The 17,941-nt window shown below is 49.0% G+C and overlaps 1 protein-coding gene across 3 annotated transcripts; it reads left to right on the forward strand.

Annotated features, from left to right (window-relative positions):
- The first annotated feature begins 130 nt into the window (after nucleotides 1-130).
- Nucleotides 131-17,624, forward strand: LOC136788083 (EF-hand calcium-binding domain-containing protein 12-like). 3 transcript variants are annotated; one of them, XM_066985915.1, is made up of 16 exons: nucleotides 131-3,080; nucleotides 3,751-3,812; nucleotides 4,417-4,576; nucleotides 5,325-5,581; nucleotides 6,358-6,431; nucleotides 7,072-7,142; nucleotides 7,977-8,097; nucleotides 9,941-10,049; nucleotides 10,654-10,812; nucleotides 11,718-11,975; nucleotides 12,163-12,357; nucleotides 13,084-13,237; nucleotides 13,983-14,209; nucleotides 14,787-15,000; nucleotides 15,740-15,905; nucleotides 17,190-17,624. In XM_066985915.1, the coding sequence occupies exons 1-16, from the start codon at nucleotides 2,978-2,980 to the stop codon at nucleotides 17,350-17,352; spliced, it is 2,493 nt and encodes an 830-aa protein (XP_066842016.1). In that variant the 5' UTR covers nucleotides 131-2,977; the 3' UTR covers nucleotides 17,353-17,624. The 3 variants fall into 3 exon arrangements, with proteins under 3 accessions (XP_066842016.1, XP_066842017.1, XP_066842018.1); XM_066985916.1 differs by having other exon boundaries at nucleotides 11,721-11,975; XM_066985917.1 differs by having other exon boundaries at nucleotides 133-935.
- The last annotated feature ends 317 nt before the right edge of the window (nucleotides 17,625-17,941 follow it).

The following is a 17,941-nucleotide window of genomic DNA, read 5'->3' on the forward strand; positions in this document are numbered from 1 at the left end:
GAGAAAGCTCTAGATAGGACTCCCTGAATGGATGTAATCATGAACCAAATGTATCTGGGAGTTTGGGCTACAGGAATACCTGGGGGAGCAAAGAATGTAGTGCCTGTAAAAAAAAATTAAAAAAAAAAAAAAAAGGAAAATGCTCCCAAGGTATGCTAAAAGCAATACCCAGTAAAGGTGGAAGACAGAAGGGGAATGGAAGGAATAATCAATAACTTTCTTAAATATGGACTATTACTGAATGCGAGTCAGAATATAACACTCCATATAGGCCGAGTTAGAAAGCAGATGGAACCTATCGCATAGTTCAGGATTTAAGGGACATCAATAGGACCACAAAAGATGTATACCCTGTAGTAGCCAATCCCTATAACTTTTTGACAAAATTAGAAAACAGTCAAGTTTGGTTCACGGTACTAGATTGAAAGGATGCCTTTTTCTGCCTGCCCGTGGCAACGGAAAGCCAGAAACTCCTTGCCTTTGAATGGGAAAATCCTAATAGAGGACGAAAAAGTCAGCTTACTTGGACTATGTTACCACAGGGGTTCAAGAACAGCCCCACTGTATTTGGGAAACAACTAGCCTGTGATCTTGAAGCTTAGAAAACCCCTTCAGAAAAAGGGGACACTGTTGCAATACATAGATGACCCGTTGATAGCGACCGAAGAAGAAAAGGAATGTGTAGAATGGACTATTAGTTTACTATTTTTTTTTTGGCATTAGTAGTGTGAACCCAGCCTCTTCCTTTAGTAACAGAGTTTATTGCATCAAGACCATGGACGCGGTATACTTCAGCCGACCAGACTTAAAGGAAACGCCCCTAGAAGATGCGGAGGGTTGGTATGTAGACGGCAGCAGCTTCGTCCACCAGGGACTTTGCCCCACAGGATATGCGATAACAAACATCAGCCCAAAAGGCTGAAATCATCGCCTTGGTAAGAGCTCTTGAGCTGGCAAAAGGGAAAAGAATTAACATTTGGACAGATTCGAAATATGCCTTTGGTGTGGTTCTGGGGATTGACTGGCACCAACACACTCTGTATAGACTACGCACAAATGGCCGAGTGAAAAAAATGAATCATTTGATAAAAAAACAGATTGCTAAAATCTGTCAAGAAACCGGTATGTACTGGTAGAACTAAGCCCCTTTGAGATACTGTATGGCAGGCCTTACCAAATGCCATACAAAGGAGAAGATCTAACACAAGCAGGAAACCTATAGCTGCAACAACATATTACAGTTTTGGGCAAGCAACTAGAACAACTCAATAAGAACGTTTTAGGCACTAGACCTTTTATTAGTGTCCCAAGGGGGGGAGTTTGCACTTTAATAAATATTAGTTGCTGTATGTATGTAAATGAGGCAGGACGAATTGAGGCTGATCTCAAAAATATTTGGGAAAAGACCAAGATCTTACATAAGGTAGTTCAAGCTGACACCTCGTGGGTTTGAGAATTATGGAACAAACTGACCTCTTGGTTCCCCAACTTTTCTTGGCTTAAGCAATTGTTAGTAGGAATATTGATCTTGCTTTTACTAGTATTCTTAACCTGTGTATTGGTACAGTGTGCATTTTGGTGCTGTATGAAAGGACTAGATGAAACCTGTAAGCGTAACCAAATCAAGCACCAAGTAGAAAGTGGTAAGAATTTTCTGAAAACTTTGAATCAAGAAGGCGTGTTATAAGCACAAGAATTTTCTTAGGATAAAGAAAAGGGGGGACTTGAGACAGGGAACAAGATAAAGGATGTTCCAGTGTTCCCTTTCCTGTCAGTGACACTCTGGGTGCCCCCGTTTGCTTCTAGGGATGCGCCAGAGCCCTCTGTTTGCCACCAGATGCTCTCGGGACCCCTCCATTCACATTTGGGGATGCTCCAGAGCCAGAGCATCCAGAGATGCACAATGCAGTTGCTCACCACCCGCTGACCGATGCCCCGCCCCTCCCTGAGCAGTGGTCCCCCCACCCCAGCCAGCCACCCCTTATTATTTGCTCAGCAAGACATCATGTGGTATGGAACACCCCTTTGGCCAGTTTAGGTCAGCTGTCCTGGTTCTGTCACCTCCAAGCTCCTGCTGCACCCCAGCCTGCCCGCTGGCAGGACAGAGCGAGAAGCTGAAAAGTCCTTGGCTTAGTGCAAGCACTGCTCTGCAACAATTAAAACATCAGCATGTTATCAACATGATTATTATCCTAAATCAAAACCACGGCACATTAACAGCTACTAGGAAGGAAAATTAACTCTATCGTAGCCAAAACCAGGACAGCTCCCCAGTACGGGAGAGGCCGGGGCCTACTGGGGAGAGTCCCATGAAGGCCACCAGGGTGCTGAAGGGCCTGGCCTCTGTCCTTGGAGATACTGAAAAGCCACCAGAACGTGGTCCTCGGCAAGGGGCTCTCGGTGGCCTTGCCTGAGCAGGGCTTGGACCAGATGAACCCAGAGGTCCCGTCCAAGCTTAACCCTTCTGTGGTTCTGTGTTCCCCAGTGTCCTCCTTTTGGTGACATCTCAGAGGCTCTTCCTGTCCCACAGCCTCGTTGGGGAGTGAGGAGAGGGTGTGTGTGTGGGGGAGCAGTTCCCTAACGTGCAACCCCCTTCCTGCTGCAGGGCCCAGCGAGTTGGCTGGGCCACAGGGGCTGTGTTAAGGAGTGGCTCTGCACCCCTCTGGCTTGAGCGCAGGTCACAAAGGGACACCTCCGCATCACAATGGCAGCTCCCCTTATGCCACAGCGCGCCAGGCCCTCTCTGTCAGTGCCTCAGTGAGCTCGGGCGCTGAAGGAGGCTCTTGCATCCAGTTTTCTCTGGAGGACACGAGAAGTCTCTCCTGTAGCTCAGAGTCTCAGAGGACAAAGGGAGGCGTAGGACGGTGCAGGAGCTATTTGGTGAAGCACAGAGGACATCAAAAAGAGAGTGTTTCCTAGTAGGAAAAATCACAGATCTTTCACTCTCTAGCCTCACGTGCTGACCCAAAGCAGGATCATGACAAACCTGGAAGCGCTAATCACCAACATTGAGCGCTGCAGTGAGGTTGAGGGCTGCACCAAGGTCACGTTTCCCACTCTCAAGAAGCTTTCTGTCAATGGTAAGGCATTTGGGACCTCTTATGAGTGTAGCTACAGACTAATATGAACTCTACAAATTGTGGAAAGCGAGCTCCCTGTCTGCGGGGGAGGCCTCAAGGGTGCTGTGTGTGTGGCCTCCTGCCCTGTCCGTGGTGGCAGTCCTGTGGCCGGGTTCCGCTTGCTGGTGGGTCACACGTGGACATCTGGCTCTGACCGGAAAGATGCGTGCACGGTTGGAAGAGGGCTGAGGTTCCTGATGGGCTCCCAAGAAACTGCCAGAAATACACGTGTCAGGAGGAAATCTGCTGACTTTTCAGCATTTCAACAAGGCCTCTCACGGAGGAGCTGAGCCCCTCCCTGCCTGTGGCTCCTTCCTGCTGCAGCCTCCTGTGCCTCATGGCTCTCAGAAAAGGCTTAGCGCTAAGAGAGGCCCTCCCATTTCAGATGCCTACAGGCTGCATTCCCTTGTCCAAAACCCTTTTAATAGCTCCTGCAGCTGCAGACCTTTCCTGGGGCGTGGCAGGGCTGTTAGACTGATATCAGTCAAAAATTCAGCCAGAGTCACAGATGGGTTCATCCTGGGAGCTGTGTCAGATCATACCTGCATCTGCAAACGCCTTTTAAGAAATGTGCTGATGGGCCATGGACTTGCTGACTTCGAGCTTGACATGTCGTCCCCTTGCTTTCCAGATGTCGTCACGATTTGGGGTGGTGTGTCCAAGCAGGTTCAGCAATTGCTCATGCTGACAAAGGTGGGACTGCACCCTACCCCTCCCCTCACCCCACGGCTTCAGTAAGTCCTGGCAGCCCTGTGCCAGGAAGTGCCATTGCTCTTCCCAGAGCCGCACTGACACATACAGATGTGCCCCAAGTGTGCCAAAGACCAGTTTCTCCGTAAATTTATATATTATTATAAATAATTATAATAATTAAAACCAACCAAACAAAAAATCAAGTATTCATATTTATATCGAAGATATAAAACGGCAGGAAAATGTGTTCAGAACTTGCTGGGGGCTTCTCTGTTCTTCGCTCTCAGAGTGGAGAGAGCAAACAGACAGCTGGGGATGCTTCCAGGGTTATCCCCAGTTGCTGGAAGGGACCTAGCTGAAGGATGGGCTAGACCTCCTCCACCTGCTTTACTTCACCGCATATTTTCTTGAGGGGCAAAGGAAAGGGAGAGAAAATGCCCTGAGTATGTGGGCATACTCAGCTCTCATGAGCTTTCCCAGCTCCCCCATCTTACCCCATGCCGCATTAGGAGTGGGCAGGGCACAGGGCACCCCCTTGCAAGATGTCACAAGTCCTCACTCTGTTTTCCAACTTAAACATGCTTCCCCTTCTTTTCTTTACCAGCCTCGGGCCGTCACTGTAACAGGACTGGGGACATTCCATATTAAAAAATGGTTATCTTTTGAAAACGGCCAGGTGCTCACATTTCGGAGACCTGTGTTTTCGCTGTCCAAGACTCTTGGACAGATTCGTGAGCTGAAACACCGTTGTGTACGTGTTCCTGGTAAGAATACCAATTAAAGTCTTGTTTTCCCATGTGTACATCTATTAAGGGGTTGTGCTGATTGCTGTTTAGAAGTGCTGATAGACAGCTCAGATGCCATCGGAAGGCCCTGAGAGACAGAAAAGACGGCTGGCATAGAAAGCCATCAATGGCCAGATTTGCTGTAATTTCTGTCGACTGCTGCCATTGCTTTGGCTACAGTGTGCCATGGATGAGACCTGCGCAGCACTGAGAGCTTGGTGCTTCATTTGGGGTGGTTCTTCTCTTTCCAATGGCTCCCAGCTTCTCCTGGATAGGAACTTCCGTCGGGCAGCCCCGGGGTAAAGGGCTCTGGTACCAAAAGCAGAGACATTTGGTCCTCAGTTTTGAAGGCCACAGGGACTGTCCAGAACTGTCTGGAAGAGTTCTTGTGCTTGCCTGTCTCAGTGCGAGGCAGGTCTCCCCAGACCAGGAGTGCACTGAGCCTGGGCTCTTTGCATGGGAACCAGCCGCATTCTTCTCGCCTCCTCCTCCTGCGTTCCGCGGACGGCTGAGGTTGTTGGGCTGAGGAGTCACAGCTGTGCACTTGGTACATTGATGGAGTGATTTCAGTTTATCTTGAGGGGGAGCATACATCAGCTGCTTTAAGGAGTCGTACCAGGCTTAGACGACGGCAGCTACAGCAGCATGTTTGAGCTGGAAGCTCCTGGCACTTTGTTTGAATCTGCTCAACTGCAGTGCAGGTTGCATTGTTCCTCATTTTTTCCAGATGATATGAAGATAGTGGTGCTGAGCTATGAGAATATACGCTTGAACGTCCCCTACACCAAGGAAACTGTGCAGAGCTGTTTGGAGGAGACCTTGCAATACTTCTACCGCATCCTCACAAATAGGGAAGACACGGACTTCACGTTAAAGGATGTTGGCACTCTTGCTATCCGAGGGCAAAGAGTGAAAATGACATTTTCTGAAGAGTTTTTACACAGTCTCAACAAGTCCACATACGTGGTAGAGAAGCTGGTCGCTGTAAGTTTATTGTTTCTGCAGTCCTACTTAGAGAGGGTTTGAAGCCCCATCAAAGGCTGGGGGCACTGAGCCCTGCTGGCAGCTGTGAGCTGCCAGGACGCTGGAGCTAGGCACAGTCCATCGCAGTGAAAGCTTTTTGTTTTCCTTCTTTTATTTGCTGTATGACTGCTGGCAATGCGTGCAGTCGTATCGTTGCTGGGCAAAGGATAGCCCTGGAAGGGCCTCGCCATAAATAGGAAAAAAGCCAAAGCAACGGCTAGGCTGATGATGTCCCCCCCGCTGCGGGTGTGAGGCTGAGGCACAAGGACACCAGGCCCTTTTGGCTGCAGGCAGGCCGTTGGTGTGGTTCTCCTGACCCAGCAGAAAAGGTCTGGTCTCTGTGTTCCTCCACACTGCCAATGCAATCCTCTGACTCCTATGAAGAACTCTGGGGATAAAACCAGCTCTGACCCATTTGCGCTGCATTCAGGAATAGTTAAAGCAAGTGACCCCACTGAAAGCAGCAGCTGGAAGCCGGGGCTCACGATGGGCCTTCCCTTGTGTTTGCTCCGTTGACTTGTTCACAGGCTGAGGCTGTTAACTACGGTCCTTGTGAAAAGGTTGGCAGTGTTCCTCACCCTAGCAGATCATGTGCTGTGCAGTGTGTTTTAACTGGCTGAGGCGCTTGTCAAGAAGTTTGCTGAGAGGCAGTGAATTCGTGGAGCTATAGAAAGGCCTCTGTGACTGTTGAGATCATTTCCTTGGACTGATGTCAGATGTTTCTGTCCCTGCTGCAGAAAAAGTTGGTCAGACTGGACAAAGAAACTGCCCTCTTTCCAAGCCATTTTGGCCGTGCCCACCTGCTCCCTCAGTGAGTATATTTGTTCCTGCAACCCTTCTCTGTGCACACTCACGTGTGCTCAGCTCATGATCGGTAGTGCTCTTCCAAATTACTGTTTTGCAGTTAATTTCATCCTTGCTTTTGCTTAGCTTGGACTTATGCATCATCCTCAGTTACTGACTGTGTTCTGCATTTTACCGTTACTCCAGTCAGAGGCAACTGGTTTGCTCTGCAGAGGCGTTGAAGCAACTCACCTAATGTTTCATCTGCTTCTTCTCTTTTATGTGGTTAAAACTGCCAAAATATCTAAAAGAAGTAAGATCCTAATATTTCTGTTGTTTTGAATGCAACACGGACAGGATCTCTTAGCAGGTGGAACAAGGACCAGATCTATGCTTGTCCTCTGTCTGTGATGTTTCCATGTCTTTTGTGAAACTCGTGTCAATCAAAGGAACTCTGAAATGCCTTCTTGTGTCAGGATGACACAGGAGCACTGGGGCAAAATAAAAACCCAAACCTCTGTCTAGCGAGGGGCAGCTGAGCTGTTCCCGAGGCCAGCACTGCTCAGTTTGAATGGTTTAGGGCATGTGTTGGACTCCCCACAGATACCTTGACATTAATCTGGCAAAGGAGCCCTTTTCACAGAATGCTGCCTTCTTCCTATTTCCAGGTTTGAGATTAAGGCGGTACCTCGGCTTGCTAGGGAGCATCTTGCAGAGGAAGAGATGCTTGATGAACAAGGTAATGTTAATGACTGACTGCTGGTGGAGGTTTGTGCCTTTCCCTGTTGTCCTCACTGGGGGGTGCTTGGCACTCAGGTTACAGTGAGATGCCTGGGATAGCAGAGGCACCCTCTGTGCCTCTGTTTACCCTCCTGGTAAATCTCAAGGGACACATTTTGAACAAGATAGTGCTGAAGGATGTTTTTCCCCTGCATTACGTGCCAAAGAGTGCCTCTCTTCCATTTTATGGGTTTGTTTGTGCAGGAGGGAGTAAATGTTTGGCAAGTCCACTAGCACCGTGAATAACAAACTCCGTCTTGAGTTGTGGGAGACTGAGGGGTTGGGCACACCCCTTTGAATCACCATGTTGTCATTTGATGAGAGAAAAATTGTGTAGAGAACAGTGCACAAAGGTTGCCAAGCTGTGCCAAAACTTTGGTTCTCCTCTAAAGCTGGGAACTCCTCATTCTTAATTCCTCGTGAATATCACAGATATAATGTGCTTGAGTTGAATGCACCAGGATAGAAAGCCTGTGTATAAAAACCATTTATGCCGCTCCAAGAAATTGTTGCCCCAAAAGAGATTGTTAGGCACCAAAATGCGTCTCCCCGCAAAACCCCCACTGTTCAGAGGGGATGGACTTGCTGCAGCAGTAGAAAGCTCACACCAAAAGGAGTAATGCAGCACTGTGGATATCAAAGGTCAGATGGGACCTGGTGTCAGGAAAGGGCTTGCAATCTTCTGGAAAACAGGTCTCAGAAGGAGTCACAGGGATACCTCAACTAGCTTATAACATTGCAGAGCAGATCTGTGCCTGATGTCCTGAGAGGTTTTCTCCTTTTGTGTTTACAGCGTCTCTTCATACATTACAACTTCTGCGATTGCGAAGGAGACTTTCTCCAAACACGTTGGCCACAGCTAAAGTGAAGGAAGAAGCAGAGGAGAAAACAAAGGCAAAAGAGCCTCCTGGCAGGTGAGATGTAAAGGATTTGTTAGAGTGGCCTCATGCTCTTGTGCTTGTGTGGCATGCTTTATAGGATCCTACTTCTCAGGAGGTCTCAGTCCAGTGGGCTGCTGCAAGTGTGATCAGCTCTGAAGTCAGAGCTGGTTGCTCAGATTGCTCTGAAGTCAGGTGCTGGTTGCACCTGACTTGATGTCGTCTGCAAACTTATTGAGGGTGCACTCGATCCCCTCATCCAGATCATCGATAAAGACATTGAAGAGAACTGGCCCTTATACTGAATCGCAGAACGACAGAATCATTGAGGTTGGAAGAGACCTCCAAGATCACCTAGTCCAACCTCTGACCTAACACTAACAAGTCCTCCACTAAACCATATCACTAAGCTCTACGTCTAAACGTCTTTTGAAGACCTCCAGGGACGGTGACTCAACCACTTCCCTGGGCATCCCAACGCAGTGCCTGACAACCCTTTCCGTAAAGATGTTTGTCCCAATATCCAACAAAACCTCCCCTGGCGCAACTTTAGCCCATTCCCCCTCGTCCTATCACTGGGCATGTGGGAGTACCCACTCTGTACCCTTCCCTTGCACTGTAGGGATGGAGGAAACCACCACCTGTACTCCCGCTCCATCTACTAACCGCCCCAGTCCCCTGAAATCCCTTTGGATAGCCTCCAGGCTTCTCTCAGCAATTTCATCACTGCCAGCCTGGACTATCAATAGAGGATAGCAATCAGAGGGGCGAACCAGGTTGGGAAGGTTTCTGGCAATGTCCCTGACCTGGGCCCCAGGGAGGCAGCAGACTTCCCTACGGGTAGGGTCAGGCCGACATATAGGGCCCTCTGTTCCCCTGAGAAGGGAGTTGCCTACAACGATTACCCTTCTTTCTTTCTTGGTGGAGGCAGTCCTGAGGTGTGGAGTCAACTTCCTCGCCCTAGGCAACCTCCTGGGTGGACTTTCAAACACATCCTCCCCCACTAGTCTCTCAAGCTCCAAGGCCTCAAACGTGTTGTGTAAGTGCGCCTGGGAAGGCAAAGCTGGTAGGGAGAGGGGTTCCCTGCGACACCGAGCAGGGACCCGTTCCCATTCCTCTTCATCTCCTAGGTCCCTCCCTCTGCCCGACAGCGACAGGGCAGGGGGTCCACCACTTGCTGGGGTGTCTCACCCCGGTGCCTTTCTTTCAGGCCTGGCAGGGAGTTGCTCCACCAGTCTAACTCCTGCTCACACTCCCCGATAGCCCTTAGCCTCTCCACCTCCTCCCTGAGCTCTGCCACCAGGCTGACCAGGTCATCCACCTGCTCACACCTCACACACACACGGAGTCTCTGCCACCCTCTGATGGCAGCGACAGGCTCAGGCACTCCCTGCATCCAGAGACCTGAACTGCTGCCTTTTTGAGCGGGCATTCAGTCTGGGTCGCCACAGACTTTCTAGAAAGAGCTTTCTGCCTGGTGCAGACCACGGCGGTTTAGCTGTAGGTAGACAGCCGGCAGATGAGCTATTCTCCTGAGTGGGGGGGGATGCTCTGCCCTGTCCAAGCGTGCCCTGCCTCAACACACGTCACTATGCAGAGCATTGCCTTGCTGGATGGGAAGTGCCTCACAGGTGCTTGTGGGAATTGTGTTGCGGTGTCTTGTGACTCTCTTATGTGTCTTCCTTTATCTCCTGACTGCTTCCAGTGTTGAGGTCTTCTTGGTGATTAATGCTGATCATTATCCCAGCAGCTGCGAGTCATGCGCATGGTTCTTTAGATTTCCATGAGCCTGGTCTCTCAGTTTGGAGAGAGGGTGGAGAAAAGAAACTCTTCCTGCACTCAGATTCACTTCCTGACTCATGCTGGTGTTTATTTTCAGACTGTTCCCTGAATGTCCAGACCCAGAAGGAAGGCAGCACAAAGAAACTCCCTGCAAGAGGCTTAAATTGCCATTGCTTACTTCTGAAGATCATAGACACACAGGACAGGTATGTAACATGGACCAAGATAATTTTTGTGTCTCTTTTGATTGTAGATGATCATGTGGGGGTATCTTAGGAAAAGGATGTACGCGCTAAATACTTAGATGTTTATTGTGAAAAGATCCCTTTACTGTATGTCCATTTTTCTGTTCTGAGTATTTCAAAGATGTGCATTTCTCTGAATCTTAGCAATCCCCTGTTCACATCCATAGTTTCATGGAGCATGCCAGAAACTTTATTTGGGCATAGTTTACTTCAGAAAAAAAAAGAAAGAAAGAAAGAAAGAAAGAAAGAAAGAAAGAAAGAAAGAAAGAAAGAAAGAAAGAAAGAAAGAAAGAAAGAAAGAAAGAAAGAAAGAAAGAAAGAAAGAAAGAAAAAAAGCAGTGGCCCATTTTGAAAAATAGCTCGTTCATGAGTTAGCTCATTGGTCATAACAGAATGGCTTTCTGGTTGCGTCTGTAAGAACCTGGGAGCAAAAAATTGCTGACGAACCTTCAGGGAAAAATAGAGAAGATGAGGGAGAGAAGAACAGTATTAAAAATAAAAATAAAATGAAAAAGAAAAAAACCAGATGAATAACTGCTGCTATTGCATTTCTGGGTTCCTCTAGGAAGCACGCTCTGTACTGGGGATGCAGGCTGGAGGGAAACTGGAGGCATCCGTGGCCAGCAAGGAGAAAGAAGAGACCAGAGAAGCAAAAAGGGTCACATTTCCAGAAGAGCTGGAAGAGCAAGATGAGAGACAAAGGGATGAGATGTGGATGGCCCAGGTACGGGAGGCCCTGTAAAGCATCCCACAGAGTAGCATTTTGCTGGCTGGGGTGAAGCTGAGTTGTGAAGGTCTCTGAGTCCCAGCAATATTGCCACCTCTAGAGAGCAGGGCACGTGGCTGTTGCTTTTATTGCCGCTGGCACATTGCCATGAGGAAGGAATTCCTGGTAGAAGCCAGGGGACACCAAGAGCAGTCTAGCAGAGTGAGGGCAGAAGCACACTCTCTGTCCCTTGACAGGAGGACACCTTTTCCCTGCCCTGGAACTTGAGTCCAGTGGCTTGAGGCAGCTCCAGCTGCAGCATGCTGCAGGAGAGCTCCAGGAGCAGCTGTTACTTCCGGTCTCTTCAGTTAACATGAAGAGCACTAAGACCATTTTTCGTGAGCGTAACAGCTGACGTTTTGTTCCAGCTGCTCTTTCAGGGCAGGGAGCCAACACCTTGATAAGAGGCAGGACGCACGTGTCTTGATGCTGTTCTGTGACTGCCCGATGGCTGTTTCTCAGCGCTCTCATACACCTGGGATTGGTGGCAGGCCCAGACACCCCTCCCATCTCTATCTCAGAAAAGCCTCAGAGCAGGAAGTCCCCTCCAAAACCATTATACCAATGCGATCTCAACAGTAGGTTTTGTAAGAAGCTCATCTGTTGTTAAAGTACTAACACAAGCAGCGAGGATACGGCTGATGGTTTGACTAATGTCAAGCCAGAAGTGGTTTTGGAGCAGGGTTTCAAACTGTACCATTGGAGAAAACTGTATCCAAAGTTTGTCTTTAAACGGAAAGCAAGTAGGTTTGCTCCATGCTCCAGATGTCGCATTCGTTTTTGCTCCCTGTATGGCAAGACCAGGCTCTCCCTGTTTGAAACCAACTCAGGACACCGATTTCTGTCATTTGTCTGTTTTTCAGCAGCTACAGGAAGAAGAAGATAGCCTCAGCTCCCCAGAGATCACCTGTGATACAAAAGATGATCTACAAAAGCTGGAGGCTTGGATTCAGGAGAGGAAGCAACTCCGATCTCAGCTGGAAAGCTTTGGAGATGTTGAGAAATGGCTGAGTCATAAACCTACCTTAAGCAGACTGGAAAGTAGAGTCAGGAAACGAATAATGGCAGCTGGAGTAGACCAGAGGGCTAAAAGCAAGTCAGCCGTGACCGACAGGCCAGACGTAAGTATACCTTGTGTTGTGCCACTCTTGGGATTACTGTACTTCATCTCCTGTGGCCGTGCCACGGCCTCAGCATCTGCTCATACGTCGGCAGCGTGACACTGCTTTATCCCAGCCACTTCTGCATCTGCTGGCACAGTGATTCTGGATAACGGTGATTTGAGGGTATTTTCTAATTCCTTTTCAGTGCTCACCACCAACAAGGAGCCAGACCCGGAAGAAGGGTAGCCTTCCCCTTATTCGTGCACCATACCCTCAAGCTCTTCTCAAACTGCATAACCTCCTACAACAACAGAAGTTGACAATGGTAGACATCTTCAGAAAGGCTGGAATGGAACAGAGAAAGATCATGAGAGCAGACTTCATTAAAGTCATCAAGGAGGTATGTAGGGAAGAGAAAAGTAAGGAACTGCTGCAACTTTGCCTTGTTTTGCTGCATGCCAACCCAGAGAACTGGAAAAGCTCCAACTTCTCTTGTGTTACTCTCAGAGGATGGCTCCCACAGCCAGTGAAATGTTGAAGGGAAGAGGGAAGGGAAGGCTGCAGGGATGCGAGGTGTCACCCAGACTGAGTCCCAGGAGGGAGTGAAACTCATTGCCTCATAGTCTCTAAAGACAGTCGGTGCTGAGTAACGTGGCCTGAAGTGGCATCAAGTTTCCTCGTGGTGATACTTGGTCTTTCCTTGACCAGTTTCATATGTCTGCCCGCTGCACTGCCTTTTAGTACCTGTTGGCACAGCAGAGCTCATGCTGAGCCTCACTTTCCACAGGCTGCAGCGGTACAGAACTGTCAAGAGCATGTCCAGGTCTGTTAGGGTTTAGCAGTTCAGGTGTTTTCTGGTATTCTGTTCCAAGCCAAATTAGCTTCTTGACGCCCAGATGGCTGAGAAGTTTGGCACACTGAAAACTGAGAGCTCAGCAGAGGCCAGCAGAAGACCGGTAAATTTTTCAGTGCTTGGTAAACTCCTGTAAAGCTTAAAGCTCAACAGGTTGCCTCTGTGCCTTTTCTGAAAAAGCATTTAAAACAACAGCAAAGCTCATCCCCCCTACTCTGGGCCAAGCCTTGTTTTTTTATTGATCACACTGTCGTCTTCTGTTTTGGTTGCCAGGCAAAAGTTCCCATCAGTGACAAGGAACTGGAGGATGTGGTCATCTTCTTGACTTCTTCAAAACGGGGGAATTATATAAGCAGTGAAGAGCTGATGGAATGTCAAAAGCAATGGCTGGAAATGAGGAAAGGACAGCCCAAAGAGACCAGCAAAGGTGAGAGGAGAACCCTGGGCTGGGAATCTCTCTCTATATCCTTACAGATGCCCTAAAAGTACACAGGTGGCATTAGGGAATGCCAAAGTGAGTCCAGAATATGGCTCCTTGCCACTACTGTCCTGCAACGGGGTTGCTGAAAGGAGACCTCTGGGGAGAAGCTAAAGAATCCAGGGGAAGTGCAATACTCAGCCCGTTTGTGGGAGACAGCTTATCCGGTCTTTTCGGTTTGACTCGGAATCTGAACCCTGAGGTTTAACCTCCTGTACTGTATTTTATTGGTTAGCGTTGATCATCCGGCTGATCAGAAGCAGACCCTTTCTCCAGCTGTTGAGGGCAGCTGGATAATGCAGATTCAAAGGTCCTACTCTTTAAAACCTAGCCCAAACCTGAAGGCTTGCCATGGTACCCGTGTCATTTTTGTCTGAAGGTTTCACATCTTGGAGAGAAGAGGCGTTTTGCTGCTGTGTTGTTGTACTAATTGTTTTGTAGACTAAACATGTATTGTGAGCGTGAAACAGAATGGGGCAAAGCGGAGATGGGAGTAGTCTGTAATACGTATGCCTGGATTGAAAGCTAAAGGATGCTTCCATTCAAAGACCGTCATCTGTTGGGTGCTCCAGACTGCACAAAATGCCAGAGCTTTTTGCCTTATAAACATTGATCAGTCTTGTTTTTTATTTCTGCTACTGTCTAACAGGGTTTCTCTGAGCTTTTCATTTGTTTGCTTTTTAAACTGCTGTAGATGTACAGCCTCAGGTCCGGAGAAACGCTTGCAAAGCTGCCACTTCTCCACCTTCTGCTGGGGACAAAGCTGTGGGGACGAAGCCTTGCTCTCCTACCGAGCCCAAAGAAAAGCTAACACTCTTGGAAGTGCCCCCAGTCAACATTGAGCCAGGCCGGCGACATTTAAACTGTGATGAAATGGAAGAGATTGGAAAACGCTCAAGAGAGAGGAGACGGCTGGAGAAGGTACTGTGGCAGGAAAAAAGGCGCACCTCTACGTGCTTGCGAATGTGGGGTGGGCAGCAAAGGACAAGGTTGGAGATTGTTCTGAATATTAACTTCTCAGAGTAGAAGGTCAGGTAGTCCCTTGACCACATAGTGCCTCACAGCTGAGATGCTACAAGCTGTCTCAAACAACTGGTTTGGCTTCTGAACACTTTGGTGATGTAAACACTCTTTTCTGGGTAACTGAAGTGGCAAGAAATGGGAGTTGAAGCGACGTTTAGGTGTGGCGATGGAGTCATCTGAGCTCTAGTCAACCTGACACAATCAGAAAAAGATGGTGGCTGGGAGACTTTTTTCATCTGGGGCACCTATGTCCAGTATGCTGCTCTTCTGCCTGGTGCTCTAGGGAGCACCCGCCTGCGGGCCTGGCACTGGAAGGGAATGGTACTCCCGGATAAGTGCTTGGTCCCATCGCAGGGTGCTGAGTCCCATCTACACACACTTCTGAGATGGATCCCTGCCTGTAGTTTCTCCAAAGGGAATGTAGCAACTCCAGGGCCTCACTGAAAGCTAACGGGGACCATTCCTTTACTTGCAGATCAAAGACAGCCCGATAGAATGGAAAGAAAAGTGTCGGCTGGTGAGATCTGGGGATGCACCTGTTGATGAACACTGCCTGCCATCAACTACAGAGGGTGACATGGGAGCACTGGTTGACCGGTATCGCAGAAATGCCGTTGTGAGCTATCTGAATTGCTCCAAGCTGTGCAAGGAGCGTAACATTTGTCTCACTGACAAAGCGCTGCAAAGAGGTAAAGCAAAGAGCAAGGAACGTACTAATGTGAACGTACTAAGCCTGACATGCTCATGCCTCTTCCCAAGACCCAGAAGCACGATGCATGTTCAGGGTGGGGCACTGCTGATGGAGAATGTTTGCAGCCCTTGGAGGGCCACGGCAGATGCTGCTGGTTAGGATCAGCGATACCATCAGCAGGGCCAGAGCAGGGCTGAGCTAGCAAAGAGCGCTACAGAGCAGCCAGGGCCACGTCCCCCTGGACTGGTAGCCAGGACCAAACACAAGTGCAGCTAATGAGGCAAGCTCATGGTGATGGGGCAGGTGCAAGGTCAAGCAGGGAGGCCAGACCATGGTCAGGTTCGGCAGGTCCATGGCCAGGCACAGCTGTGGCACAGCTGTGTCAGAGCTGGACACTGCTATACCTGCAACGTGAGCCAAGGGCTGAGCTGAAATGGGGCTCCTGAGCCCAGGGCAGAGAATGCGGGAAGAGGCCCCATGTGAAGTTGGCCAGGGCCATCGTGTCCTCTCAGTACTTGCTGGGCCATCATGTCTTCCTCCTTTCCAGAGTGGGGACGTCTTTTCTTTCCCCTCCTGGTCAGTATCACTGACCAAACCCAGAGGTGACCTGGATCGGATGGGGAGAGACAGCACGGGGACAGGCTTGGGGCAACAGGAGAACAGAGTTTTCTTGGATAAATATATTCAGCATTGGCTGTCCATACACCGTTGCTCTTCTCTGTGCGCTTTGTCAACAGGCCTGCTGCACCCAGGAGACAAGATCATCAAAGAAGGAGAAGACGTGAGGAAGATCAGGCAGCCTGGAGGATACTACAGCACAGGACATGCTGACGCCACATCTTCTCTGAGCATGTCCAAGTCAAAAAGTGCATCAGGAAAACAGGCCAAAGAGGCAGAAAAAAGGTTGGTTCAAAGAGGGCTTATGATCAGTCCCTTCCTGCTGCCCTGCTGTGCATCAGCTCCCACTGCATCAGAGGTGGTACTGAGGTACTGAAGTGAAACATTAGGATGCTGCAAGGGAGCAGCGAGCGATAGCAGAGAGAGAGCGAGATCTCTTCTCAGCTACACGGCCACGGCTGTGTTTGTGCTGACTTGCGGGGTTGCAGTGGTGCTGGCGAACAGTTTCTCTGTACTCCAATCTGCAGAGATGACAGAACTTCTCACCTAAGACGGTCCTCGTCAGGCCAACCCAGCACTTCTTGGAAATCCCCTCAGAGAACGTTTTTTCTTGCATAAGAAAGGCAATCCCAAAGAATCCAGCTGTGGATGCCTGGAGAAGCTCCCCAGTCAGGGGCAGAAGCAGCCCGCTGCAGAAGCGTGCAGCCAGCAGCCAGCTGCTCCTAGTAGGGCAGTGCTTATTTTCCTCCCATTATACCTCAGTTCCTCTGTTTCTCTAGAAAACTGACCCTTCAGAACGTTACTAAACGTTGCAGGAGGAAAGTCAGATGCAGGTGGCAGATCTGTTTTACGGAGCAACATTCTTTGCATCTCAACATTTATCTGTAGGATCTGGAGATGCATGTTTTCTGGACATAGACACAATGTCAGCCCTGAGAACAGAGGCAGTTTGCCCTAATTTTTCTTCCATCTCAGGTCACCCACAAAAGCTTTTCTTCCCAAACGAGTCCAAGTTCTTTTGCTGTCCTTGTCCCTGCTGTCTTCAGACTCGTACTGTCCAAGGAGTTCATGAGTGTGCAAAGGTCTTTCCTGACCCATGAAACTGGGATGTCCACTGCCAGCTTGGTCATAGCACTTGCAGCGTCTTCTTTAGTCAAAGTGATTCCCAAATCCGATTGAATAGAAAGACTCAGCCTCACAGCTGAGCTCGTGGAAGAAAGGCAGTCCTAAAGAATCCAACTTTGCAAGACTGGAGAAGCTTTTGAGGAGAAAAAACACTTTGCAAAATAGAGCACAATCTTCCCAGTTCATCTCAGAGAGTTTATATACTACAGTGACAGGCAACGCATCAGCTCTTAAGATAGCTTCGCAAGTTGGCATTTCCAATGTCAGTCATGTATAAGAAGGACAGGCAGGGATTTCCAGAAGTCCTAGTAGCTGGTTCTTGTCAGGCTCGCATTTGCCATTACTGGTAATAGCAGTGAAGTTGCCGAGAATTTTATTTCCATAAAACATGCCACTCTCTCTTACCTTTTTCTTTCTTTTCTTTTTTTCTTTCTTTTTCTCTAGGCCTCTTGAGAAGAATAAGAATCAAAAGTCAAGCGACAATAACTTCTGGCCAGGCCATCTCCTGGACAAGATGCGCCTGTACTTTCCAGATAAGGAGCTTGACAGGGCACACGCCTTGTTTAGCTATGTTCCCCCAACCAGGCCTGCCTACCGTGGTATCTAAAACCCTGGCTACAGCTAGCGCATCAGAGCCAGGATACTTGGCCTCTAGAGACACTCCATTCAAGAAAACTCATTTCACCTGAAGTTCTTCTCCTAGCAGCATGAGATGTGTGCACAGCTTTGTGACTCATCAGGTCAGCTCATGGGATCTGGGCCAAGTTCACGGAGATCATCATCAACTATCCTGAGTTGGAAGGGGTTCACAAGGACTGATCGTCAAGTCTAACAGCTGGCTTCACACAGGACTACCTAAAAATTAAACCATATATCTGACAGCGTTGTCCAAAAGCTTCTTGATCTCTGGCTGACTTTCTGCCATGACTGGATCTTGTGGTTAACCCAGCAGGCATCTGAACACCATACAGCCATTCGTTCACTCCCCCACACCCACCAGTGCTGTTTAACATACCTGACATGCATCCCAGTGCCTCATGGTGTGCTCTTGTGACCCCTGGAGACCTCACAACACTCCCAGTGCACTCTAGCATCTGCTGGGTTTTCCAGGTAGACTTCTAGAATGCTCTTAGAGGTTACTAGAGGTGTGGTGGTTTTACTTGGGTGGGTGGCCAAGCTCCACCACAACAACTCCC

Source organism: Anser cygnoides, chromosome 33, assembly GCF_040182565.1.
Source record: "Anser cygnoides isolate HZ-2024a breed goose chromosome 33, Taihu_goose_T2T_genome, whole genome shotgun sequence".
NCBI lineage: Eukaryota > Metazoa > Chordata > Aves > Anseriformes > Anatidae > Anser > Anser cygnoides.